The sequence below is a fragment of the Nipponia nippon genome, unplaced genomic scaffold (genome assembly GCF_047370975.1).
Source record: "Nipponia nippon isolate SJK-2023a ecotype South Korea unplaced genomic scaffold, ASM4737097v1 scaffold_18, whole genome shotgun sequence".
NCBI classification, from domain to species: Eukaryota; Metazoa; Chordata; class Aves; order Pelecaniformes; family Threskiornithidae; genus Nipponia; species Nipponia nippon.
Window position 1 is genome coordinate 5,969,235 of NW_028262334.1, and position 27,642 is coordinate 5,996,876.

Consider the following 27,642-nt stretch of genomic DNA (forward strand, 5'->3'; position numbering starts at 1 on the left):
AAAGAAAATTCCAAATTTAAAGCTAATGTTGCTTGCAATACACTACTGGGTCAGTACCACGAAGAGACCTGAACTTTGAGTCATACAGCTCCTGTTCCAATGCGGCAAACCAACTTCAGAGGAATAACCTCCTTCTCTAGGACATCAGCTGACAGCATTCCTGAACCTACACAGCCCATATAGCTGAAAAATAAAACGTAAAGGTAGAGGGAACTCCAAAAATACTTCAAAAGCGGGAAGCGACAGACAATTCCAAGTATTTGACATGCAGGATGGAAAATGTGCGATTTTGTGTTTGTTTTATTGCTCTACTGAACCAATCTATACATAACAGGGATAATAAACCTTTGTCTTCCAGCAACAGAACAGTTAGGAAGATGAAAGAACTTGTCACGTTAAAGAACACCCATTTTGCAGGGCCTCTGCCTTTGTGCAATGGAGCAGTATGATCCTACCTTAATGACATCTTCGTCTGATGATCTGCACTCCACAGATTCCAGAAGATCAGTCACAGTCCCATCATCTTCCACAGAGATCACTTTGACAGGCACAGCCACTGTTTTCCCAGTGAGAATAGCTGTATTCAGGATCTCTGCTTCCTAAGAGAACAAAAAAAGCTCCTTTAGTTAATATATTTTACTATTTCATTAGTACCACCTAGATTCAGTTTTATTTTAATTTCTAATGGCTATGCCAAGAACTGTTCCAAGGGCAGCAGGCAGAAAAGACTAATTTCCTCCCTTCAATCCTGGAACGAAACTCCCAGTTCTGATTCAGGGCTGTTAAGACATTTGTCATGCCCTAATTGCTATTTCATGAATGCTCATCGAGTGTCAGAGCAACCTAACACCCGAGGAATGACCCTGCACCGCGTAAACCTGATAAACATAAACCTTGCATCTAGCAATAGTGAAATCTCCATCCTGAGGAGCTCACTAATGATCTTGCTGATTACATAAAATAATGTCTTATGTCTTGCAGTTTTATCCAGAATACTGTTTTCTGAAAGGTTTTCTACAAATACTGAAATTATATGACACTTTTGGACAAATACTGTAAACATTTAGACCAAAGAAGTACTGTATAATTGTTAGGGAACAAGTTTGGATTGAGGATAGCCAGGAACCCATTTTGCCCCAAATGTCCCGGGTGATCTTTTACAAGTCCCTGCAGCCGGGGTGTCTTCTGCAATCCGCACACTTTCTAACTTCCAGCCTGTAGACAGCCTGCACAGGGATAATAGCTGCTACAAAAGCCACCTGGTAGCCCATGAAACCATCTGGCACGCAGGGCGTGCTCTAGCATGGCCTCTGACGGTGCGTTAGTTCGGTTGGACACTCAGGCTGGCCATGTGTATGGAAACAACTCCAGTCTTAGAGGCAGGCTTTAGGCTGCTTTTTGGGATGCAATGTTGGCAGATTCAACTTAAGCCTCCCAATTCGCAGCCTATAAAATGGGCTAGTAGCACTGTCTGTTATGGCAGGTAAGATCTGGTTCCCCCTGCTCTGCCTCCTAGGGAATTAGTTTAAGCCTACCACCATTCTGGTCTTGCGTAAATGACTATATGTACCACAGGACTGTAGGGAATCAGACCCTCGTCAGGTTTTCTAGGACTTATCCTGTCTCTTGTTGGGTAATGGTGGGCAAGCACTTGTTCACAACTGTTTCTTTACCGGTTAATGAGGCTCATGCATCCTCTCCCAAAAAGGAAGGACTCTGAGAAGCGCCTGGGCTCTTTAGACAAAATGAGCTCTGTAGCGACCTGCGTCACTGCTACGTCATCGTTGTGATGACTATTGCAAAATGCATTCCTTCTGTTTGATTTATCACTTCTAATTTAAAAGCATTGATCTCTGACTACATGAAGAGCACGAGACTAAACAGCACTCTCGGTTACCTGGGTGTCACATCAGTCTCGCACAGCGGATATTACTGACTGTGCCAAGGTACAGCGAGAGCACAAACTGGTGCTGGAATTCTTCCGCTCCTAATTGCAAGATACTGCTCGTTCCTGGAAAGGCCTTTGAACTTTTCAGAACTGTGCCTGCGAATCACAGACCATCCCGTAGAACAAGAGGCTCTTGATTTCAGCTGGCTCTTGTGAAATGAAGGCTTCCAAAGCCCCCCAAGTGCTAACTTCTCATTATCTAAACAGCTCACAGTATGAGCTCTAAGACTAACCTGATTTTACTTGTGGAAGATGACAAAGTGGGAGATTGAAACCAAGTTATGAGAAGATGATGACTCCCCCTACTGCCTCTTGGGCTAAAGAGGAGAAGCTGGGATTTCTCTCATCTAAAGGATATGGATCAAAAAGACCTTTTCCTGCTACTTAAAGAAACAGAGACACTTTATTGGGATTCAAAGCAATATTTAAAGAAAGAAAGAAAAAAACCTCCTGGTCTTTTGATAGCTGCTTTGCTAAAGTTTCCCCATCCTCACCATGATCTTTAGAGGAGGGTGAAATACGATTTCACAAAAAGAGAACTTAAGAAGAAAATCCTCTCCCTCCCTCAGCACAAAAGCCGTTCAGATATTTTGAAATTATAATTCATGCAAAGGTGAGAATATCTGCCTGTACTGTAAGGCCATTCTGTCTTGAGTGCACATTTGTTCTCAGTAGAGAACATATTATTCAAGCAACTGGGATCTCGGAAAGATTTGCAATTAACTTTCCAGGTTCTTTTATTTTTTTCAGATCTGGGTTTTGCAGCAGTTATTTAGATACTTTTGCTACTCTGCTACAGGCTCCAGAGACCTGCAAATGGGGGCAGCTTGACAGAACAAGTGCTGTTAAGCGTCCACAATAATTACAGAAACCAGGCATTAGGGTCCTGATTTTGCAAACACTTGGGCATGAATCTCATTTTGTTGGGACTATCTGAGGCCATACCACATGCCTAGCTACTTGCACCTTGTACCAAGCTGAAAAGACCTGCTCCCCCAAGCAGGAATGGCCTTATTTCTCCAGTGGATACATTACAGTATGACTCCTGCAATTATTTTATAAAGCAAAGGGAAGTTTAATAACCAAGCCTTTGAAACAGCGTGATTAATGAGGTCTGCTTACCAAAGGCAGATGTAATTTCCCCTGGCAAGAGCTAGTAACCGAGAATGATTCTCACAAGCTTCAAGAATTTCTTCCGAGTTTCCGAATTTTCCAAGTGCCGGCTTTGGATATTCTGAACACAGTCTGCATCCTAATATATCTGGTACCTATCACTTTATGGAAACACATGTGAAAACATGCTACTTAGTGCTCAGCTCTTTCACTGCCACTGCCCTGTTTTCCTTCTCAGCTACCTTCTAAAAGCCTGTGCATAACCTATCTAATCCACAGGGAATTTCTGCATGTCCAGAGTCTCAGTTGGCTTCAAAGCTCAGTAACATGGTCTCAGGTCCTGCCCCAGAGCTTTCTATCCGAGGCTACAGTCTGATGGATCTGTACTTAACCCAAATGTGTGAATGATCACAAGGACTTTAATGAGAGTACTTGAATGCAAGGAGATGAGCGTATTCATACCTGATTCTAAGGTAAGGAAGCAAATTCGTATGCTGTCTCCATCCAAAATCAAAGATCCCTGGTTCAAATTTTTGTAGTTTTTGCCTGTATCCATGTTCCAGATCTATGTTCCGAATCAAAGTGTATCCAGAACTGTGCGTAGTCCCCATCAGCACAACGTGCAGCATGTGACAGCATTGCTGATTCTTAGTCCTAAAAATCTCCAAAACAATCTTTGTCCCCTCTCTCTCTCCAAAGGAAATGAGGGAGGTGGGGGGCAAGAATTAATGCCTGGAGTTCATAGAAACGTCTGTGGTGATTTTCTGACTTTCTATCAGCAACTACTTGTTGACTCCCAGGAAAGCAAATCCACCCAATATCTCTCTGAAGTGAAAGAAGGGCAAAGCAAGCTGGCAATAGTCTGAAGCTGTGCTAGTCTACACTAGAGTAACTGAGCTGTATATGCTGTCTGCAGAGTTTTCAGTACCTCTACACGTATGGACTTTGAGGACGATTTCTTTAGGCACCTGGTTTGCATCTCACCCTTGAACATAGAGGCATAATAACCATTCACACCAATTTACACAGCAGGGGCAGAGTAAAATGCTTCTTCAGTCATTTGTTTAATGGCTAGAAAAGGCTTAATGTTCCCCTGGTGAAAGCATATAAAAATTATTTCATTTTGAGGAAACAAACATGATACTTCTTTAGCTATACAGAAATTTATAGTTCAGAGTCTCAGCATGTAAAAGCTATAAATCTAAATAGTTACTAATTTAAAAGTGTTACTTTTAAATAGTGATAGTGTTACTTTTAATTAGTGATAAAGGAATCTTCTGAAGAAATATTACGTTCTTTATCCATAACTAACATAGATTATAGGAGATATGATGGCATGGCAAGATAGAAATCATTATGCTTTTGCAAAGCTATAGCCAAATATTCGAACTGCTAAAAGTTGATTCCCTGAGCAGCTATTAAAAAGATGCTGAGGTTTCTCTAACTATTACATAGCATATCTCTCTAATTCACATACACTGAACCCCCCCAAATAATAAAATGAAATAATAATAGCAAACAGAGAAAAACATTTTTCTCCATGTAATAGAAATGGAAGACCAGGTAATCTTTATTCTGAAATTGCTACCACATTAAAAAAATAGTAATACTTTTAAAGAAGATTCTGGAGCGAGCATTCTTTGCCTACTGAAGAGATTCATATTAAATAACTGAGCATATTAAGCCCTCCAGCAGAAACATATTCAGAAGATGTACACAGTAAGCATCTATTTAGGTAGAAATGCAGAAGTGAATACCTATTAGTTTTTTCAACTTTAATTGGTAGCTTGCCTGCAATTTAATTTCCCTTTGGATATCTTTTGCCTTATTAATTCCTGGGGTGAAAGAGAGGACTTTAACAGTATCTTTATAAATCTTAAGGAATTTCTTTTTCTTCCCCCAGCTCTCTCTGTGTACACAATATTTCCTAATGTTTGTATTAATAATGACTCTTAAAAGAAATAAATATATGACTAACTCATGCTTAGCTTTGAGGCCCCACATCAGATTTATGTGACAAAGAAAAGTTTAGTAGTCACTGTCAGCATTCTTTTCCAAAAGCATTTTAGCACGATTCAACACATCATTTTAATGCCAAATCCCTGTTAGCCCTCACAAACCTCGTAACACTACAAGCAGCAGTGAGCAAGGTACCAGCTTGTTTTCAAAAAAGACCTGCAGGCATGTTTCCTCAAAATAACTTGGACTGATCCGCAGCTCATACCCTCCAGGAGCAGTACTTGTCCTACTACAATACACATGGAAAAAAGTATTAAAAAGTCCCCACAACACTATAATACGTATTCTATAAGCACAGCAGATCTCCAGTTACATTTTTTATTATAGTAGTGGAATATATTTTTGCAGGCTAAATATCTCAGCTTCTAAAATCAAGCATGTTTCTTTTTGTTTTCAGTAGGTATCTTGGCATTTGGGTTACTACGTACAGACTGCAATAGGGAAGAGAATAAAATGATCTTTGAAGTCTCCCGAAGTCCAGGGCATGCCACCAAATGAGAATGAATAGCTGCCTGAAAATCCGTCCCATTTGGCACTCATTAATAACCTCCATTTTCCTCTTTTTTCTTCTTTTCTATTAATCAGCCCATAGAGCATTAATCCAGGGTACCACCTTGAATCTTTTCACTATTTATTTTAAAAAGGCCTAGATTTTCCTCCTCTTCAGCTAGCAGCCATCTTATTTATATCGGAGAATCCATGCTTCAGTCATGCACAACTAATTTCAAATCTTATTTAGCATCAAGTCTCAGAATTAAGAAGCTAAGTGACAGCTGTTTAATTAACTCCTTAAGCTGATTAGAAAGCATTACAGAAATCCCCCCAAGGAAGAGTTTATAACTGTCAAGAGAGCCTAAAGCCATGTTAATGCTTCTGTTTAAATTTAGTAAGCTTCTAAACCAATAAAGTCAAAATGCTTGACATCCTCATGGATGTGGTCAAATTCAGCTCTTTTCCTCATGTTACCACTGCAAGGATAGGAAACAAAAACAACAACATAGAAGGGATTTGAAAAGTCAGAAAGCAGCAGCTGAACAATAAAGCAAATGGATGTGTCTCTCTCAAGGAGGTGCTGTGAGTTCGCACCACCTAACACTCGACTGTACTGGATTAGTACTCAGCGCTGGAGTAAAGCTGAGCTTGCACCTTAAATGCAGAGTCATCTTCCAGCTTCTGGTTGCAAGCACAAAGGTTTGTTCATTGGTTCTTAAGACTTAAATCCACCTTTAACGATAAGATTACGGCAGCTGAAGTACAAGTTTTAGAAGCAGCTGGTGGGGCTAGATACATGGTGGTGCAGAGGAACTGAAAATGCTCCAAAGCAAATTTCCTTGGTTGTAGTACATTATTACCAGCTCTGAGCTTGCAAACAGCTTGAGTTCAGTCCTGAAATATCATAGCTTGAAATAAATAAAATATAATTCTAATTTCTTTATTTGCCCTGTGGTTTCCAAGCCTTTCAATGCAGTAAAAAAGATTGAAAAATTAGCTGCGATTCTTCTGTGTCCAAAGGAATAAAGGAACTGTGGCCAGAAATAACACCAAAGAATTTGTGAGGCCTTTAATATAAATAGAAAGGTTGCAAGTACAAGTTGAAATACTGCAAGTATGAGAAATGATGGTGAAACCTGAATGCAAAAATGTGAAAAGACTAGCATGAACTTCAAAGTTAACTGTTTGATTTAATGTGTGCACCTTTCATTGTGCAGAGTGAAATCTGAAGTCATTGGGAATGGGAGAGAGGAGGGTGATATAAAGGCAAATTAATCACATTTAATTTAAGCACTTGCTACTCAATCAGTTTCCTTTTTTCCATGGTACAGACAAGAGAGCTCCACAATCAGATGTGCTGGCACAGGGTTAAAAAGGAACATAAACAGAAACCCAAATGCATGATTCTCTGGATATATCTACCTGCTGACTCCTAGTCTTCCACACAGCTGCTAGAGAGGGAAAAATGAATTATTTTTTTTTTTAATAGCAAAATGTGATTGCAAACCCATTGTTTAGAAACCAATGGGTGGCAGAATCAATGCCTGAATATATTTTTCATTCTTTCTTTTTCAGTCTGTGATTCCTTGAAAAGTTTAGCCTGCCATGCAACGGGGGGGGTGACTCGCCGCCAGCCACGCTCTCACTGCTCCTCCACTGGGGCAGAATCAATGCTCACGGAGTGAGTGGATTTGGCAAGGATGAGCAGTGAAACAAAGCCACATATACATATGAAGTACAGCAATCACAACTTTTCAGTTAAAAACAGAGAACAGCCAACGGCTGGATTGTGCTGTAGGCAAAAAAAATCAACATGGGATAATCACAAAGACTGCTTGCCCCTCCTCATATCATACCTGAGGCATTCAGGACAAATAACTATTTAATCTGAGAGTTAATTCTTGCAAAGCCTTTTAGCTAGTTTATATTCTTACTAACAAACTTTCATCTCTGTATAGACAGAATCTATCACTGCTAAGTTTGAGGTGGGGGAAAGAAAAGCTAAATATACAAGACAGTGCTGTGCATAGTAAATAGGGAGAGAAGGCGCAAAATAACAGGCAGGTGTTACAAAGGGAAAGTGGGATCATTAATAAGACCATCAGCAGCGAGAGGTCTCTCATTACACAGCCTGTGATGTTCAGTAAAAAGCTCAAGAAGGAAAGAAATGCATCTTAGAAGCAAAATCCAGGTGCTACTGTATCTGCCTCGGTGAAGTGAAGTTGCCGTTCAGGCTGGTAAATTCCCATGTTTTGCATTCGTATGTTGTTACGACGAGGCAATCCTGGCTCGTAGACACTGCCTATTACTGCAGGATGCAACTCCACATCTTTAAGCAATGAAAAAGCCAGGAAATAAATAACCTCACTCCGGGTGAGAGAAAAATGCCTTCGCCTGTCACGTCCCTTTTCCTTACCTTTGTCTGTCTCATGTATCTGGACTGGAATCACCTCAAAACAGGGAATTTTTTTTTTTTTTTAGTATTTGTGCAGCGTCCCGTCCACAGTTCAGATCTGAGGTCAAGCTGCTGAACCAACTAACAATAGGTAACAGTTTTCTTTAAGGTGAAACACGGCAAGCACACAACAAATGCAAGAACAAAGTAGGGGTGATAGGACATTGCCTCTGTTTTCGGTGCTGTTATTTACAGCCCTGCTGCTGGGGTAAAGGCACACAAAATTTTAATTTTTTTAACAGTGACTTTACAGAGCAGAAGTGTGTCATTTTAAGCCTGTATTTTCTGCTAAGGATTTCTGGGAGCAGGCAGCCCACAGGCAAACTATCTAGAGATGGTAATGAACTATTTAGCAAAGGGACAGTTTGTAATGTTACCAGTAAGCTATGCAAGCCATACTGGATCTCCTTTACACTCAAATAGCTGAGTCGTCAAATCCTCCCGTGGGAGTTCAGTTTTTTTCCTAGCTATAGAGTAAATGCAAATTTTAATTTGTCTCAGGTTTAAAATGACAAAGTCCCTTTAATGCTTTGATGTCTAACATTCAGAAATTGTGTTAGCTTACTTTTGGCAAGTCCTCCTTTGGTGTTTTGGTGGTTTGCAGTGCTAAGTAGGCTACCATGATCCCAGGAATCTGTCATGTACGTTGCCTGTTTATCGAAGTCAGAGAGCTATGAAGTCTGCAAATTGTCAGGCTGTGGTTCTTCAGAGAAATTGCTAATTAATTCACAGGCTCCAAACTGTAACTCCATGAAGCTGTGTGTGCATACTTGATTTTGGTCTCTAGACAGACTGCTTTAGCTGATAATCAACAAGGTTTGCTCTTAAAAGCAAACAAACAAACAAACTTGGGGAGGATTTCTTCTTTGCTTTTCCTAAGCAGGCTGCCAGCACTTCAGACATCATTGCAGGAGGGAAAGGCATGTCTGATTGTCAAAGGAAGACCTTTCAGAAAAGCAGAGCTGGGAGATCTGGCCTAAGGTACACGAATACACTGTGTCTGATGCTGCTGAATTGCTGAGACTGGGGAGACTGGTAGGGACATGTCATGCAAAATTAGCTAAACCCAATCAAAATTTCACACACGGGGTCAGTATCTCAGCCCCCGGATTGATGTGCCAGCGTGAAGGCTCTTTTGATTCTCAGGCCTGCAGTTAGGAAGCCTAATGCAGAGGGGTTTGGTGCCTGCAGGGGTTTTGGAGCTCTGTAAGGGGTGGACGATGGGATGTGATGTAGGGATTTCCAGCAACAAAATGAAAGCTCTAGGATATCACTTCAAAGAAAAGATTCCAATGAGACTCTAGCAATGCAATTTAGCAGAGTAAATATTTGGTGCGATGTGTAGCAGAGCCAGAATGACTGGGGTCAAACTGACTGAAACAGCTTCGCTTTCATGGAGGGAAGCATTAAAAATCCCAAAACAAATCACTGGCTTTGTTTAATATGCTGGGGTTTTTCCTTCTCTTTCTTCTACAGCTTGCTGCTGTCATTCCCAGGCTGTATTCTGAGCTGCACATGAATCCTTCCCGTCTTCCACGCTGTGCTAAACCCCGTGCACTCGGTGGCCTAAAGGGAATACTAAGGGCCACAGCCGGGGAACACTTTCCCCATCTGCCATACAGATCCTTGGGGCCTGGCCAGCAAGGAGCAGATTAGAGCAGCCCTTGGGATGCAGAAATATCCAGCAGAAAAATGTGACAGGTTGTTTTCTGTCATTCCCTGCTTTCCAGAGCCAGACAGTGACGAAAACTGCATTCTTCCCTGCCTGCAGCCTCTGCTCCTCTCCCCCTCCTGCGGCCACTGCTGCCCCCGGGTGAGTGACGGGGCAGGGGCAGGGCTCTGCGCCACCAGGGACTCCCTCCTGCCCCGGTCCTCACTGTCTGCTCTGGCCACAGCCACACTTCTGCACTGTCACAGCCAGCAAATGACAAGCTGAAAGAGAGCTGAGGCTGGGAAGGGTGGGAGACGGGGAGCGGGAAGGGATCTGAGGCAGAGAACAGGGGAAGGGACAGGAAAGGAGGGAGACTCTTAGAGTTTCTCCAGGGAAGGCTAGCTGTTGACTAAAGAAAATACAGGAAAAGCACTGTCCCACTTCACTTTGTTAAAGGATAAAGGACTTTGCAAATGTCTGTATAATACGACACGTAGCAAATGTTGCAATGGATGCTGGGCACAGCTGGTAACTGAAGCTGTTGTTTTAGCAGCGAGACCTCCCTGCTCTCGTACGCTGCTCTCACACTCCATTTTCTGTTCTCTCCCTCCCACATAATCACATGTGGGATGAAGCCTGTTTCTGCACTGACCGGAACTGTTGATACTATAGATTAGCAATGCATAAACGAGTCAATGATCACAGTAGATACATCAACTTTCTCAGAAAAATATTTCTAAGTGCTTATCACAGAGGTATAAATGATGTGTCTTTATGCTACTGGGGAACAAGGTTTCTGTAAAAGGCTTCCCCAGACTCAGGCCGTGTGGGAATCAGGTCCCATCAGAGTCCTCTGAGATACGCAGAACAGATGGAACAAAAGGAGATTCGATGTTTTATTTTCTGAATAAGTTTAGATTTTTCTACTGTTTTACCAACAAATTCACACCTGAAAACAACTTCTTGTAATGTGTGATGATACATCTGCTGAGGTCTGTCTGTCAGTGCTTTATGCAGAGTTTTGTTCGTACTTTGAAGCCCTGCTGTGAAACATTCAATTATTTTCCCGTACCGAACTCTTGCCATGCGTTTGCCTTGATGAGTCACGTTTCCCTTGCCAGCCACATGTTTACACTGACCCATCTGAACCCCAGCTGATGTGGGCAGCGGTGTGGATGCAGCCTTCCTTATTACAGATCTCCACAGAGGACTCGCCTCCGCTGCTGGCTTGCCAAGCGCTGCCTTAAGCTCCAGCACCAAGCACGCAGCACCTACTTAGTTTTCTGAACTTGAGGGTCGCCATAACCCAGGCACAAAATGCAAAGGCCTCATTTTCACCTCAAAGTCCGTGACGTTTTTGCCCCATCCTACCTAGCTGCTCTATTAGCTCCTACAATTTTCCCAGCTTTTAGTGTCTACCAGTCAGCTCTTTCACCAGCACATCCATGCTTTTTCCCATGACACTTGCAGAGCTAGTTACTTCGCAACCCTCTTTAAAATTCCACTCTGCCATAGTGACTAGAGGATGTTGCAAGTCTCAGACAGACATGTTTGTTCCTCTCCTCCCATCTCTCACAACTTTGGTTTAGCCCTGTGAGGTCAAGCAAGACCTGTCAGCAAAACAGGTGCATCAAGGTGCACGTATGGTGTTTATAAATATATAGAGAGATTCAGTTCCCTCCATGTCTACAAAGTACTTCTCAGAGAGGAAAGCCATTTAGCATTTTCTACAATAACAACAATCCTAACACATTTATCAACTCTGACCTGATTTTCACATAATTTAAAAAGTTCTACTATCACCCTTGCAGTTTTCCAGAGGCAAAAGCTGAGAAGCAGTAAGTTAGGAGACCTGCCCAAGCCTCCACACGGAGCCACTGGCAAAGCCAGGAGCAGCCCCTGGAGCTCTGCCATCCCATCTCCCCTGCTGCACATGGAAAATCCTGGTGGGAAGACAAGGAGAAAATGATGCAGTGACAATGAGAAAAAAAGCAGATTTGCAAGGATGAAATCTGCCCCAGTGAGGCAATTAACATAAGCTCCCATGGCAGAGCCAGAGAGCAAGGACTGAACTAGTTTTTCACATTTCTAAAGAGAAGAAAGAGGTTTGTAAGGAACAAGAGAACTCACGTTCTCCTGCTCACTATACAGAGGAGAAGTGATGAAGTTGCCTATTCCAAAGTTTCCTTATATATTGGCCTTGTACTTTTCGTAGCACATTCATATTTAGGAATGTCAAGCAATAAGCAGCCTGAGCTAAATTGGGACCATCACAGGGGCCCTGGAAACCTGCCTCAAAACCAAAAATTCATTCATGAGCAGACTAACGGCAGAGCAGCGGGGAAGCCTGCAGCTAACGAGCTCTGCTGGGTTAGTAATTAGCTCTTCATTTGAACTTTTAACAGAAACACAAAAATAAACAAAAGGGACATTCAGGAAAAATATGATGTTCCAGCTCCCATATGGCAAATGGGGCCAAAGTCTGCTCTGAGACATGTGACCATGACCTTCGTGAGAACACCACGATGCCCAGGGCAGAATTTGGGTCACAGTATGTCCTTAGAAAAAATCCATGACAGTGACTGAATAAGGACGCCGGTCCCTACCTGTCGTGGCTGCAGAGGTTGTACCCTCATGCCATTGTGGGTAAACTCATCCATTCGCTGTGTCACACCGTGTGTTGAGAAAGGCATTAACACTGTATTTCTAGGAACAAAAGTGGGCAAGTGCCATTTATCCATACGTACCTTTGGTTATAACACTGCCACCTCTACAGCTGAGGAGCCCAAAATTTCATCTCTTTGCATTTGGTCTTGGTAAGGAAATTTGGATTATTTTTTTTTTTTTCATATGACACAGCAACCAAAATTTTATTTCCAAAAAACTCTGTAGTTACAAGTCCTATGCCCATAAAGATATTTTGGTGCCTGGATTTCAGTGGCACTACAGTTTTAGAACTTCTTCTGTGTGATTAGCCTGTGACAACAACTACTGCCAGATCCTGTGCAGATATAAATGGGTGCAACTTTGCTGATCTTCCAGATACAACAAGAAACTAACCCATACATTTATTTCCCCAGCCGTACATAAAGTCTATAGTACAGGCCAGTATAACAACCTGAATGAAGATAGAGTATTTTTAGGTCTGATGAAGTAGGCAGAGAAAGAAAGTAGCGAGCCCGCAAGCTCTGCTTTGATCATTTAGCCTTTGCAGATTTGTGACAAATTGTTTTTTCTGCATGAATCTGAACTGATACAGATTTACATGAGTAGTTAAAAAGTAATACCAGTTGGGAAATAAAATCCCTAACAGCACCACAGAAAAGCAATAAACTTAAGAAGCAGTTAGACAGACAGAAGAATGATCAGAAATGCTCCACAATAGAAAAAAATTAATAACAGAGGAAAAGAGCGGTTGGACACTTGTAAAGCTGGTTGTGGCAGGCTGAAAGCAGGGAATCCAAAAAGCCATTAGAAAAAAGACATGAAGAGTCTTGTAATAATATCCCGGGGAACATGCATGCTGCAGATTCAATGTCTTTAAGACTGTATTGTACATTCTGCAACAATTGTTTAATGTCTAATCCTCCTGGAATGGTTGGTAGACAACTTATGTTAGTGTTGGTCCAATGTCCTCAAGGAAATAAATCCGGACTTAACATCAAATTACAAATTTTGTACCCAGGACATTTGAAGTATTTTCCTAATCTGATGTATACAGAGATCTGTATCCAATAATTCTCCTGATGTCAGTGAAAGAGTAACAGCTTCCTTTTCTTCCTTCAGCTGCTTCTCATTTTAAATATGAGAAAAAAAAAATCATATGAATAAAGCACCATATCAAGAACTAGTCACTCTGTAACGATAATGAAGTTGTGAACCTGAACAGTTCTAGGCTGCAACACTCACACTGATAACAAATGCCGTTATTTGTAGTGTTAGGTGACTACACAGGAGGCTGTTTCCAAGATCAGACATCTAGGAAGGACTGGGACTCGTACTGTATCTGATGACTTCAACAGCAAAATTCTCACTGATTTTAATGAGCGTAAACCTGATGACTAACAGACCATCTTACTGTGATATGATAGCCCACAACCATAACCAAACGCAACTACAAGTATCTCAAGGTCCTAGCCTTTTTTTGCAAATTTTGAAAATTAAGAGACACATGCTTGAGGAAAGAGTTTTTTCCAGATAACTTGTTCAGAGGTAAGTTTACAGTTAGGAAGGACGGGAAAGGTACAGAGCCTTTTATTGATAGTTTATAAAGCGCTTGATCTGATAAATAACTGCCTTCAGATGCCAACATTGAGCCTGGTGTGACCATTTATCACCTTGTTGCCAGCTATACAGACTGCCTCTAGACATTTGCTCCTGCAGGAGCCAAGTTGATAAACGGTTGCAGTAGGCTCGGACCTGGTTTGTGGCAAGCCTATTTATTGGGTTAAAAAAGAAAAAGAAAATCTTTAGATGACAGCAATAAAAGCTTGGTTCTTCTTCAAGGTACCGCCAGACACATGGGACTGAAATAATCTGACTTTTGCTTTTATTTGCTTAGGTTTTCCTGTTTGTTCAAAATTTACTACAAGCTAGGGGCCCTGCAGCCAAAAGCTGCACAAAGCTCCTGACCTACCTTGATAAAATGACAGTTTTGCTCAACAAAAGCCTGTTTTCAAGAATCAGAGTTAGCGTGATGGCTTGCACTGACTTCAGTGAGATCTGGTTTGAGCTGAGTTGGTAACTTATCAGTGGTTAGATGGTAATCACAATCTCCCCATCATTCAATGCTTCTTTTATGCCTTTCTGCTTTCTACATTGGGAATTTCTCCCAATGTCCCCAGCATTTCAACTCCCTCTTCATAAAAAGCAAATCATCCTTTCTGCTTTCCCTCTCTAACCTCCTTTAATTATTCACTGTTCATGTCTAGGACAACTGAGAAGGGCCCCAAAAGGTGATGCAAGAAAAAAAAGATGACCGAGAGAGGCTACAAGAGAGATCCATGGGATGATCAGTGGGCTGGTGAAAGGGAACCAAGACCAGAGATTCATAGTCTCGCATCACAAAAGAAAAGGGCAAAAATTATCAGATGGCAGGGCTCAAAACAAACAGAAGATGATGTTTTTCCATATAATGTAGCTGAATCATGAAACTCATTGCCACAGAAAACAGGAATGTTTGCATGGATTGATGTCCATTGCAATTTAAAAAGCAATTAAATACATTAATGGAAGAAAGAACTAGATCGCACTTCTAGATCACAAACATGCTGAGTTACATACCCTTGAAAGCAGTTTTCTTTGCTCTCAGATCATTCCCATGGCATCTGCTATCAGCCACTGCTGGACACGGGGAGATGGATCAGAAAAATCTTTGGCCCTAGCCAGTGTGATTCTCTAGACAGAAACAGTACTCTATTTACTGTATCTGTAGTTTAAAAGCAGAATTAAAACTTCCCATAGAGTTGCTCATCTATTGTCCTGCTTTCAGGGACTCATTTTATAGATAGACTTGAAGAATTGTATTGGTTAATGGAATGGATTTTGGCATTAGTGGAAAATATAAGCCCTCAATATCAAATATTAAATTATTCCTGATTAATTCTTTTATGGGCTTGGACTTGCAACTGATTTAATACTCCTGGATAATTACTTCTATTATAACTATGTCTTTGATTTTTAATTAACCGTACAAAGTTTCTCATTCAAATCTAATATTACCTTTGTTAACACTGTCAACTCTCTGTTTAGAGATTCTGTTCACATTAAACTCTGATGCTCAGACCTTAAAGTCTGCTTTTCCACAACTGTGTGAACAGATTCCATATGAGGTTTATTTATTCTACATAATCATCTACAAAAATACTGTCTTCAGTATCCTGAACACTGCTGTCTGCCAAGTAACCCCGTTCTCTCAGTACTACCGCTCTCACATCACCTCATCTAACTCACATGACTCCTCTGATACTAATTTGGTTGGTCATTTCCATAATTAGACTCCTGATTTTCAGCTACTTCACTGAAACTACTGACATGGTTTAAGTTAGGACATGCACAGAGCTTCATCTTTTATTGGGGGCAAGAACTTCATCCTTCTTCTTGACTTAATTAAAATCTGGAATACCTATCTCTACAATACTTTATGATTATGCTGAGATAATGAACGATACTGATTCAAGGATATGTGTATGATGACTTTTATCTGGCCAGAGAGAAGCCTCTCCTGCAAGAAGCTTTACGATAAAGAATACCAATAAGCTATTGACTGTGTCTCTTTGGGAGCAGATGAGTTTTGACCAGGCTGTGTCCTGGCCGTAGCAGCATCACACATTTGTTGCAAGACTACTGGACAAGCCAAAGCACAACATTTTCAAACTTGTCTGCCATTACTCACCTAAATCTGTGTTTACAGACCTAATTAAATTACTCCATTAAAATTCAATACAAGTGAGCTGCCTGGGAATTGTGTGCTGAGCATTTTCAGTGGTCAGGTTCCTTATAATTCAGAGTCTGGATATGAATTTAGGTGTCATACTTGCACATTAGAATTTGACCCTTGCTTTGAAAATGTCAGTTTTTCTACTTTAACTTCCCTGTGTTTAGATCCACATTTGCCTATGGAGAGAGGATACTGACAGTACTTACAAACTCCCTTGAAATCATTGTTTGGATAAAGGGTGAGACATAATATGTAAAATGCAAAGTGTCAGCATCGCTTTACAAACTATCACACTGTGACAAATAGATGGAATTTTGCATTTTTAAAACCCATGCCCTTTTTATGTTTTAGGGATTCCTTGAAGTCTCCTTCATTTTGTGCATTTTCCTCCTCCAGCTGTCAGTCAGCCTGACTGTAGCAGCTCTGCCACCCACCACTGTTGTTTCTAGAGCAGCTTGCAGGGTGACCCAGAGCTCTTCTTTTACTTTGGGGGTCAAGCACACCCCGCAGTGCTCCCAGTCACAACAGGCCAGTAACAGGGATCCAAACTGAGTCTTGAATGATCATCCTCCATTTGACAACTTGTTTCACTACTGCAGCACAACCAGAGCGGCTTCACGAGAGGCACGTGTCGCTCTCCAGCACAGATGGGTCTGATACCATCCAACACAGGCTGCCATCCTTCCAGCCAGAAGCTAAACAGCCCCTGCAGAATCCCTAAAGCTGTCTTTCAAGGGTTTTCTATTTTTAGCACGTATACATACGTGTTTTGACTCCACAAGTTACAAAATCTCCTATAAATTAGTGTGTGGCTTAGTGGAAAAGGTTGGTAAAGCTACCCATAATCAAATTAAATGTTTTTTTTCAGTACCTGATATTTTTACAGAGGTTAGTCTTAGAGCATTGGGGACACTCCTGTTTGACCTGCCAGCTAAATGCCAACTGTACAGAGCAAAAGCACCCAATTGGCACCTCACCTTTTGCATTCATTATATTCAGCTCTACTTAATCTGGAAGGTTTTCCATCCTAGTTGTTAGGCTTTTCAGAGGACTAGAGTTATACTGAAGGTTTTTTGCCTGAATTACACTAAATGGTATAGGTTTTGATTTTAGGGAGGATGAATTCACATTTTTGTAATCGATGTCACGTGCTGGGATTTTCCAGTCTATTTTGCTGTTTACGACACCACCTCTCACAGATGAGATTCAGAACAAGTTTAAGGAATAGGGCAGCAGTTATCAAGCGTGTAACCAAAGGAAGCAGAGGTGACCTAGACACCGATTCCTACTTCAGCCACATATGCCCTGAAAGGCCTGAAGAACAGTTATGAAGTCTAACTAAGCTGCTCGATTCCCTGTGTTTAGCAAAAGGATCATAATTCTCCAGCCTTGTAGGCTATTAGGTAACTGTAATGCAATTCACTAACTACTGTGATGAGGCACATCTAAAAAAAATATATATGAAAAACTAAGTATGTGGGTGCTAATGATAGTCAATTCTCACAAATGCTAAAGAATTTCTGAGGACGCATAAAGATCTGGCAGAACTTCTAGAGATTTTGAAGCTTTCAACTATTTTTCCATTAGGATTCCCAAAGGAGTTCAACTGAGAATCAAAAGCTTTGCAGAAAAACATTAAAAAAAAAAAAAAAAAAAAGAAAACACAAGACTGATGTGCTGCTGCTCTGCCTCCACTGGTTGGCACCTCAGTGAACCAAGATCAGGAACACCAGGTCTCAAGCTGTGCCCTGATTCTGCCCAGTCACTGAGCTGCCCCTGCACCTCCTGCATCGCAGAGAAAAGGATGCTACAACGTATTCCACGGTTAACAAAACCAAGAAAATAGAGCCTAAGAAAATAATTATGTTGTGCTTGAGGAAATATGGAAATAAGCATGAGCTGCTGCATTTAACAGACTTTTTGAAATGAAATTATTTGTATTCAAATATGTGCAAAACCAATGATCATTTTTGGTTTTGATCAGCTCAGCCTGTTCTTTGGGGAAATTAATTTGATGCTCTGGGTGTAAACATTCTTTCAAAATGCTTACCGTAAAGCAATGTTTTCCTCCTGCTCTCCTCAGCACCAGAGCAATTTTCAAAGCATTCCCATTGACAGCACAAACAAAACAGACAGACCACTTCATCAGGAGGACCAGAAATTGCAATCAGAGAAGTAATACTTAAAATACAATTTAATCTATATTCACATCATCACCTGGTCTCTTCCAGGCTACATGTGCGCAGTGTGCAGAGACTTTAAGTAGGAACAGATATATTTGTGATTGCTAAAGACTGCAAGTAGACATGCAGCAGCTTTAGACAAAAGGTGGTTTGCAAAGCTACGTACCCAGACCAAAGCGAAAGCAAAGATCAGTGTCAGAAGCTCATTGACAATGAGCTGATGTAATCTATTTCTAATTCAGTCAGAGGGAGAAAGCATCGTAAAGTCTACTACTACTGGTAACGTCCTACCAGAACTTTGTATCGGATCTAGGTGCAGTATATTTAACGTCCTCTCAAAGAGTGCTGTTCAAAGAAGGGGGATGTTCATATTGGAAATGAACGTCTCTGAAAGCCGGACACGATGAAAGCTGGAGCTGAGCTTTGCTTCCTTGCAAGTGGAATGCATATCTCAAAATACTTCCACGTGCTGCAATGTGCAAAAGTGACAGTTGTAGTTAGAGCAGCGCCATGCTAGAGGTTAGATGGGACATTTTGTTCATGACTCCAGCCCCAGCACACTGACAAGAATATTTCATCAGGTCCACGACAGTTCAGAGGATGGGGGGATTAAAACCTCATGGTTTGTGATTTCAACAAGAAGTCATGAATCTAATATCCCTGCTGGGAAAGGGAGAAACGTGAGCCAGGGATGGATGGCAGCGAACAGGCAGAGCAGAAGCCTGGGAGCAGTTTCACCTGTAGAAGCTAGCAGGATTGGGGTTTTATGTTACTAGACTGTGAAATAGGAACACAACACACCTTCCCCGAGGAATACAAATGCTGGCTGCCACAGCCTTCCCCCTCACCTGCTTCTCAGCCCCTGTGCTGACCATTTGGTCCTGCTAAGCCACAAGAGTTAAGTGCATTTGATTGGGCTAGTATTCTGCTGACGTACCTGAAATGGCTCAGCTTCAGGTCTGATGAGTGCTGAGCCACCGGATGGGATGGGATGGAGATTCCTGACCAAGATGGCCAAGGAGGCACTGAGCAGTTAAATCAGTTTGAGCTGCCTCAGCAGAGCAGCCTGCAGAGAAGTGGGAAGAGGCACCTGAGCACTGAAACGTCCTCTGAAGTGCTCACCACCAGCTCAGCACATCTCCACCTCCAGACTATGTTCATGACTGCCCAGCCCTTCCCTTTGTTAGACAAGGTGTCTAAGGAGGCTGAAATAGGACCCTTGCAGGGAAATAGGGCCAGGCTGTGTCCTGTCCATCTTTGACCTTCAGAAAAAAAGACAGAGAGTGGAATTTGAACTTCTGCCTTTCCCATGTATCATCGGAAGACTTCATTTCCTTCCTAGCTGGTATCTGATGTCCAGAATTATCCATATCAATATCCTCATTCATCTTCCGTCATGTTCCTTCAATTCCTTCTGTAATTGCTTGGGGATATTAAGTGCTGCCAATGTTGGGGTCATTATTAACCCTAGGCAAAATGTGCATTGGAAGACCACAAATCTTCATTCTTGCCTTGTTACCATAGTTACACCTGACTAAGAGGTGACACCTGAATTCTGCCTTCAAGCTCTAAGTAAATGATGACTGACGAAGAATTAAAGAACCTCAGAAAATGAAATGATAGCATTTGAAGAAGAAAAGGGCAAGCACACTCATGGTAAAAACGTAAAATGTAAGGTCACGCTATCAACTTCTGTAAACACCTTGTCATCACCCTGCCTATTCGGATCCAATGAAATTCTTGCCAGCTCTCGATCATAGGGTCATGATACTATGTAATTGCACATTGAGAAGTTCTGCCTTTGATCACAAGGAGCACAGCTATTACAGACGATATATACATTGCACTCCTACTAGTCTTATTCTGATTTTTTCCTGTGAAATGAACAGTTCTGAAATATGCATCTCAAGTCAGGTAACTTTTCCACTCTCACAGAATAAGCAGAAAATATACATGAATCGATTTTAAATCTGACAGAATGATTAATCTGGTACTTACATCCCCAGATTTCCTCATGTGCCAAAATATTACAGCAATTCCTATAATACCACAGATGTGTAACTACTGGGATTGAACACAAAGTTCCTGCTAAAAGTTCCTTGAAAACTTAAGAGAGCACTTCTGTGCACAGATTCGCTCTTTGACAGTATAAATTATTGTTACTCTTTTTGACAGTAATTTTAAAGTCCTGGCATTCTGGCGTTATTAACAAATATATGTTATCATTTTAACATGTTTTAAAGAAAGGTCTTCAGTGTATTTGCCTGAAAGCAGCGCCTTTTAAGTAACATTGGAACAAGAGGCAGAAGGGAAGAAAAAGTTACTTCATGCTTTGCTGGTCTTGTTTGACAGCTACTGTTGGAGAAAGCCTACAGACTCTCAAACCAGCAGACTGTGCCCGAAGATGTGCTTGGCTCACTGTGTTTCTATCCCAGATGCTGCTCTGAGCACTAAAAAAGTGACAGCCCTCATACGTGCTTTCTTGCCTTTATATGTTCAGAGTCCCGTTTTAAAGTTCAGATTCCCAGTATGGGCCTTCAGGATTTTCAGAGCTCCCCATTTTGGGGACGACAACAGTAAAGAACAGTTTTCCCTGATGCACCTGAAAATTCCTTAATTCCGTAAGGAACACAGGCCCAATTCTGAAACTAATTTCCCCAGTGATAATGGACACTAAGGGTGTTTTTCTTCATGTGTATAGTCTTCTACCTCTGCTAAGGTAAGAGATCTAAGACTTCAGATTAATGAGTAGAACTTGCTGTACTATTCCACAGGTCTTAAATCCTCTCCCCAAAAGTCATGCAAAGGTATTCATCCTCTTGATTTTCATTAAAATGGCACTAAACCCCAAGGGCTGTGTTTTAGTGACAAAACACATAATGTCTGTGTTGTGAAGTTTTACAGCTGGTGGATCAGGGTGCCGAGGTTGACAAAGATTTTTTTCCTCTATGTCACGCAGCTGAATTAAATGAGTGTTAACTAAAGCATGCCAGAAACCAGGATTTAGATTAATCTGAGCACAATCACTGTCTGTCACTCTGTCTCCGGTCTCTTTTTAGGTGTGACGTATGTCACTTCTCTATTGTCACAGAGTGTTTCAAGCTAGACTAGACCTGAATTTCTAAAAACCAAAAAGGCAAGAAACTCTGAAATCGTATATGTTATTTCAAATTTATTCCTAGCATGGAAAAAACGACCAGCCTCTGAAAGAGAGGCTCAGGAAGTGACTATCCAGAAGATGGGCGCTGCTGGCTTACCTGTGGTTGACAGACAGTTTTTTCTCTCCCCCCCTTTTTTTTAATTAAAGCTAAACAAAACCAAAGCATGCATCAGAAAAGTATGTATCCTTTCACCTAATGTTACCCTTTCTTTTTGACATTCCCAATTTCTTTGTCTCCTGTCTTTTTCCCACACAAACCAACCAGTCTCCTGGGTTTCTGAGGTGCATCTCAGCCTCTCCCTTTAGTATTTTAACATTCCAAAAGATGAGTAGGAGGAACTTACTCAAGTCCCAGATAAATTAGTCTGGTAGACATGCGACTCTAGCAATTTCAGAGGAGTTCTCCTTGTACACTGTAGGAGGTTAGATCTGAATCCTAGAAAGTTTGTATTCTGCACAGGTTCACATGCCATTATAAAGCAGGCCTTTTACAACATCCCTTACAGGGCAAACATGGATGCAACAAATCTGAAAAGCCAACCTGTCAATCTAGACCCAGGGTGTTCATTTTTTTGGATAGCTTTCAAGGACATTTACGATAAATCTGTGAAAAGAGAGCTACTTACAGGTCTGGGATTTATAGAAAGTGCTGCCTATTTGTGCTCTGTCTTTTGTCAATAGCATTAAGATTTGCAGTTTGCACTGAATTATCCAATGACCTAAATCCTAGCAAGCTATCAAAATCTGTTTCCTAGATAAAGTCATGCAAGAGTTTGATACATTTATCAGTGCCAGGCACACAGCAGTGCTTACAAGCATGGCTATTCCTCAACTCTTCTTCAACAGCAGACAAAAGGGAGGTACAAATGAATTACAACCTGTTCACTCCAATGGTTTAAAATAATTATCAACCATTGGAAACACAATAATACAATTCCTGCCTCCTGATTTCACACAAACTCTGGAGCATAATGAGGCACTGTTTATTTACCTAATGTAAAGCATCCAAGTCTTCTGCTGACAAATCCAGAATGATTTACTGTTCTCCCATTATGCTAAATACTTGGGATAGATCATGCCTCATTATACAAAATATAATCCATTGCCATTCAGCTGAATAAGACTTGATATGGGAGAGACAGGGTGTTTGCTAATTGTCAATACAGCTTCATGGTGACATATTCTTTCAGCATCAGGGCCCAAATATTTGACATTCTCTGTCTTCACTTCTCTCCAACATCAGAAGAATCTTGCTGAAGCCACAGGAAGCCAAGTGGGAGTTGGAAGCAGCACATGAATTTTTAACTTTATACAGCTCCCTTCTAACCCAAAGTGCTCTGTAGATTGAAGTCGTGATCTCACAGGACGTTTTCAGGAAAAACTCCTACCAGTCATGTCTTGCTAGGTAGGCTGCCTTACCAGAATAAGGACCAGAGTATTGTGAATACAACAAATGGATCAACTGGGCATAGAATTTTTTCATACTCTCCAATTGCAATGTATTCTGGGATAAACTTTGCTTCCAGTTATTTGCTAAACTGGCAGAGGAACATGCGAAGGGTCACTACAACAATCAACAAAATTGCTACCAAACTATAGATCTTCTACACTAAAAACTACAGCCATGTTCTCTAACACCAGCACCAACAGACCTATATCATGTATAGGTCAAGCTCAGAAGAAGGCATCTACCACACATTCACCAGTAGTCTGCACAACTGGGTGGAAGGCTTGGCTCACCTTCTAACAACAGCAAGGGAGAATAAGGTCTCCTCTCCTGAACCTCCAGCATTCAAGCCTCTTTGAATTCAACAGGAGCTTGAATGCTGTCTCAGACAGCCTACTTGATGCCAGCACCTAAGCTTCCCTAGTGCAGTGTCCTCCTCTGATATCCAACTGCTCTCCCATAGTCTGCCCTCAAAATTCAACAGTAAAGACATGTCAGTGGGGTGACAGATTATGGCTTTGGACAGTGAGAAAAGCACCAACTTTGGAGCTCAGTTTGGAGCTATATAAGCAAAGAAACAAAAATGGTTCCAGCGTGCTTGACAAAGGGGAAACCAAAATGAGAAAGACACATCCCTGTAGTGATATTAAGAGACTCCTCATATATTTATTTTCTTTCTGGTCAAATGCAATGTGTATTATAAAAGTCTCCCACCATCTGAGGCCCTGGCAATGTCCATCTGGTACCAACACAGGCACTGCTGAGCAGACAGAGCACTATTAAAGCCTTCAACACACAGAGCCTATTAAAGCAAAGCCACCAAAACTCCACTCGGACTTCCTGAGAGACATCAGACCGAAGGCTGCTGGGTACTTTGGGATTTATGGGTAGAACCTAAGGCTTTCAGAGAAGTCAAAGAGCAAAGCTTTGAGTCACAAAAATATCCATCCCTCATCCACTTCAGGGAAGGATTGTCACCCAGGCAGAGGAAATGGAGGAAAAGAAAGGGATTTCATTGAAAAATTCCTACACTGAGAATTTAAGTTTTTTAAGTGCCTGTGAGAGATTCTGAACAGCATTTGGAGCTTTCTAAACTCTAAAGCCTGCCTTAAGCTAGGTTTATGTTGCATAAATATTTGCTTTCAAATTTATTATTATTATGAAAGATACAACATGAACATAATAAATGATTGTGGTATTAAAGTACATTTAACAACATCATCTTGAGTGCTGTTTCCTTTAATGCTCTACTTACATGACATGGAGGGATTTGCTCTGAAACTGCATTAAGATGGATAGAATTCAATAGTACAGCCCATAACATTTTTTTCTCTTATCTCTGACCAATTCCTAATAGCCAAAATACTGTGAAGAATACAACTTCAGTTCTGAAACACAGAGATGTCAATGTTGGCTTGCTATTTGGTGGAAAGGTGTTTTGAACTGGAGGGAATCTGTTACTAAAGCTCCTGGCTCTACTTTTATTCCCACGGCCTTTGGCTCATGCTTGAAATAGTGCACTTACAGAGCCAAAGCAGAAGCACAGGTTAAGAAGCAGGGAAAAAGGTATTGGAGAGAAGAGGATGTCTATATAGCGGGGAAGAAAATAAATTGGAGCTTGGCCAGAATGATCCTTTAGATCCAAGATTTCATCACCCCTCTGCTTTGTACGTTGCGAGCAGCAGGAGCTGGGGCTGGCTGAATTCCCTGCTAAGGGGCGTACTGTCCTTCCCAGACAATTCCCTGCACGTAGCTGCTGTAAGCTACTGAATCTATCGGTTGTCATTTTAGCTGGGATCCCTGTAGCAGCTTATTTAGCACAGAGCCCAAACAGGGCTCATTCTGCACCATTTGTTTAGCAGTCGTATAAACCATAATTAGTCAAACTTCTGAGTGCTCCTGGGATGGAATAAGCATTATGATTTCCCTTGTCAGTATTGGTCACATTTTCCTCTTGAATCAAGAGAAAACCTTTATTAAGGGGATCACAACTAGAAGGAAGAAATGCAGGAATTACGAACTACGTTTTGTATTCAAGCTGCAGTTTAAATGAGATGTCTAAAACCACTGTGACCTGTACGTTTATTGGAAAAAAAGAAAGGAAGAAGAATCTGAGGGTGAGATTTTCAGACACTTTATTGGTGCCTCAGTGATTATGGTGATCCATATCTAACCAGTAATGCATCCCACTGCAAAATGGGATGAACAGAGCAGTCCTGAAGCTGACCTAAAACTAGCCTGGGGCACTACTCTGCCCAGTAACAGATCATTTTCAAACTCCACCTTGAAGGGCTGTTTCAGAATAATTCAGCTTCCTGAAAGTGCCAAGCAGAATTTTGGTGTCCAAAGATACTAAATTTCTTTTGATCCTTACTGTGCTCTTTTTTTTTAAAGAGCAAAATAGAATGTAATTTTCTAGGAATACAATTACGAAATTATGTAGCCTGCCCATAACTTACAATAATAATACACAAGGATCAGATAACAGAAAGACCGAGTAGTCCATACACATTTTGTAACAAATGTGTTTTGGATCCTAGTTAGTACATGTTGCTACAGACTCCTTGACCCCCCCTGCTCCTCCCCGTAGTTAATCTACCTCTGATTGCTGTAATGGCCCCTATAGACAGCCAAATTGTTTAGGTTAACTTGCAGCATGTACATTATTTTTTCATTTGTGACTGTTTCAATTAGCGATGTCATCTATTTCTGAAAGCCTTTTACTTTTAAATAATTAGGGCTTACCCAAGAGGTTAGCAGAAAAAAGTATTTGAAATGCTAATCCAGTATCTCAGTCAAAACTGTTCAATGAAATTTAAATCCTGCTGTTTCTTAAATATATTGTAAAATATGAGTGTCCACAGCATACTGATAACCTCTGTGCAACACAAAGAAAGAGGCCAATGTATTATATGTGATGGTCATTAAATGGAAATGCTGACAGACCCTTAAATATGCTGAGACTGGGCACATTGATTTAATGAGAGCAATAATGGGCATTCCTGCCGAGATTAGATCCTGAGCAGCCAACCTGTCTTTTGAAACTGTTTTCTAACAATCTGTACACAGGACCAGGCTGTGTATTACAGAAAAAAAAAAGGTTCTTTTCATGTAAACTTTATCAGCCAGGCCTCTTACAACCTTGTTACTAACATATATGTATATTTAATGCCATAACGATTGTATTTTTTGGAACATATTTCTTTTCCTAACTACATTCAAACTCAGAAAAGAGGAAGAAATCTGCTGCTTTGGTGCAAACTGTGTCTTATCTCTGGAGTTTTGCTCTTTTTCTTCATAGACTTCATGCTTTTGGGCCTAATTCAGTAAAACACATGCTCAGCCTAAACAGCTAGATGCACTGAAAATTTGCTGAAATAAAGCAGCTGTGTTAAAGCTTTATTCCGTGCCACATACCTAGTCGCCATTGTGCTTTTTGCCAAAATTTAATTAAGAAGTTAAACTTTATGGCTCACTCGTGCGGACGGCAGCGGGGCTGAGAGTTACTCTTCTACCACTCCCAGGAAGGCACCACATGGTGCAGGAGCCAATTTCAAAGGGTCGAGCTGGGAACCAGATGGAGACACAACTATATGTGTCCGTAATGTTTCCCTGCTTCTGAACCTACAAGTTTTACTTCCACACAGTGAAACTGGCCAGAGAGATTTCATCTCCTCCATCACACCACTTTTGCAGAGCACAAGATTTGATACCTGTCTTTTACTTGGGAGTGATTTACAATGTCCATTACCAGGTGTTCTTCTTTTTCTCACCTACAGGTTTCCTTGGGGTTTTATCTATGGATTCAACCTGAATCCAAGCAGGATCTTGTCTTCATATAAACATTTTTCCCTAGCTGTTCGTGCTAGAGATAGGCTAGTACCATATTCCACCGCTCTTCTGAAACAAGTAGGTCTTAATTTGCCTTTTCTTCCTATCCTTTTTTCTCAGCTGCATTAGAGTCCAGACCTCACTCCCACCAGGGGATCCTCAGAAAGGTTTTCACTCATTCCCAAATGAATTCAAATAAACTTTAGAGCAGAACTGTGAGCTGGGACAAACAGTGAAGTGCTCTCCATTCCCTGGGTCAATTGCTGAGTGTTTACACCCTACAACATGACTTTGACACAAACATGTCCACTCTAGACTGAGAAAGACAGATTTCCAAACTGACACGTACATCACCGAAAAGAACGGAGTAATCTGGCTGACTCCCACAGCTCTACCTACCACTGCCAAGCCACTGAAGATGCTATGCTTAACCATGGTAGGGACATGAAAGGACAAAACAGGGGACATGAAAGGACAAAACCACTTAGGCATTCATGCTCTTACGCAGCCTGAGAAGGCGGCAACTGAAGAAAATCATTGCATTAGATATACCCTTCCTGGCCTTTTCACATTTAATTCAACTATTAATCATTGTTGCACCAATTAACCTGTGCTGACCCACCTGCAGCTCACTGTTATATAAAGCAACCCACAATCAGACCCTTGGGTGATTACTGCAGGCAATCAGCTGGTCCAAGACTGATCTCTTGGCCTGAATTAAAGTTAACACATCCTGGAGATTCCAAGCTTTGTTCACTGGGATAATTATCCAAGGCAAAATGGACTTGAAAGTATGTTGAGAATGAAAAGTTTATCGATAATACATATTTTTGCATTCATGATAGCTCTGTGATTATTTTTCGTTTTCTCACCCCAGAGGCAGGTGATGGATGCAGAACTATTC

General features: G+C 41.2%; 1 protein-coding gene across 3 annotated transcripts in view; it reads right to left on the reverse strand.

Moving 5' to 3' along the window:
• Positions 1–27,642, reverse strand: part of TMEM132D (transmembrane protein 132D) — a 279,666-nt gene that overhangs the window by 43,015 nt on the left and 209,009 nt on the right. For all 3 annotated transcript variants that reach the window (XM_087754869.1, XM_009473096.2, XM_087754868.1), the window contains exon 5: positions 456–599. In XM_087754869.1, the coding sequence (XP_087610995.1) occupies positions 456–599 (144 nt within the window). The remainder of the gene's footprint in view (positions 1–455; positions 600–27,642) is intronic.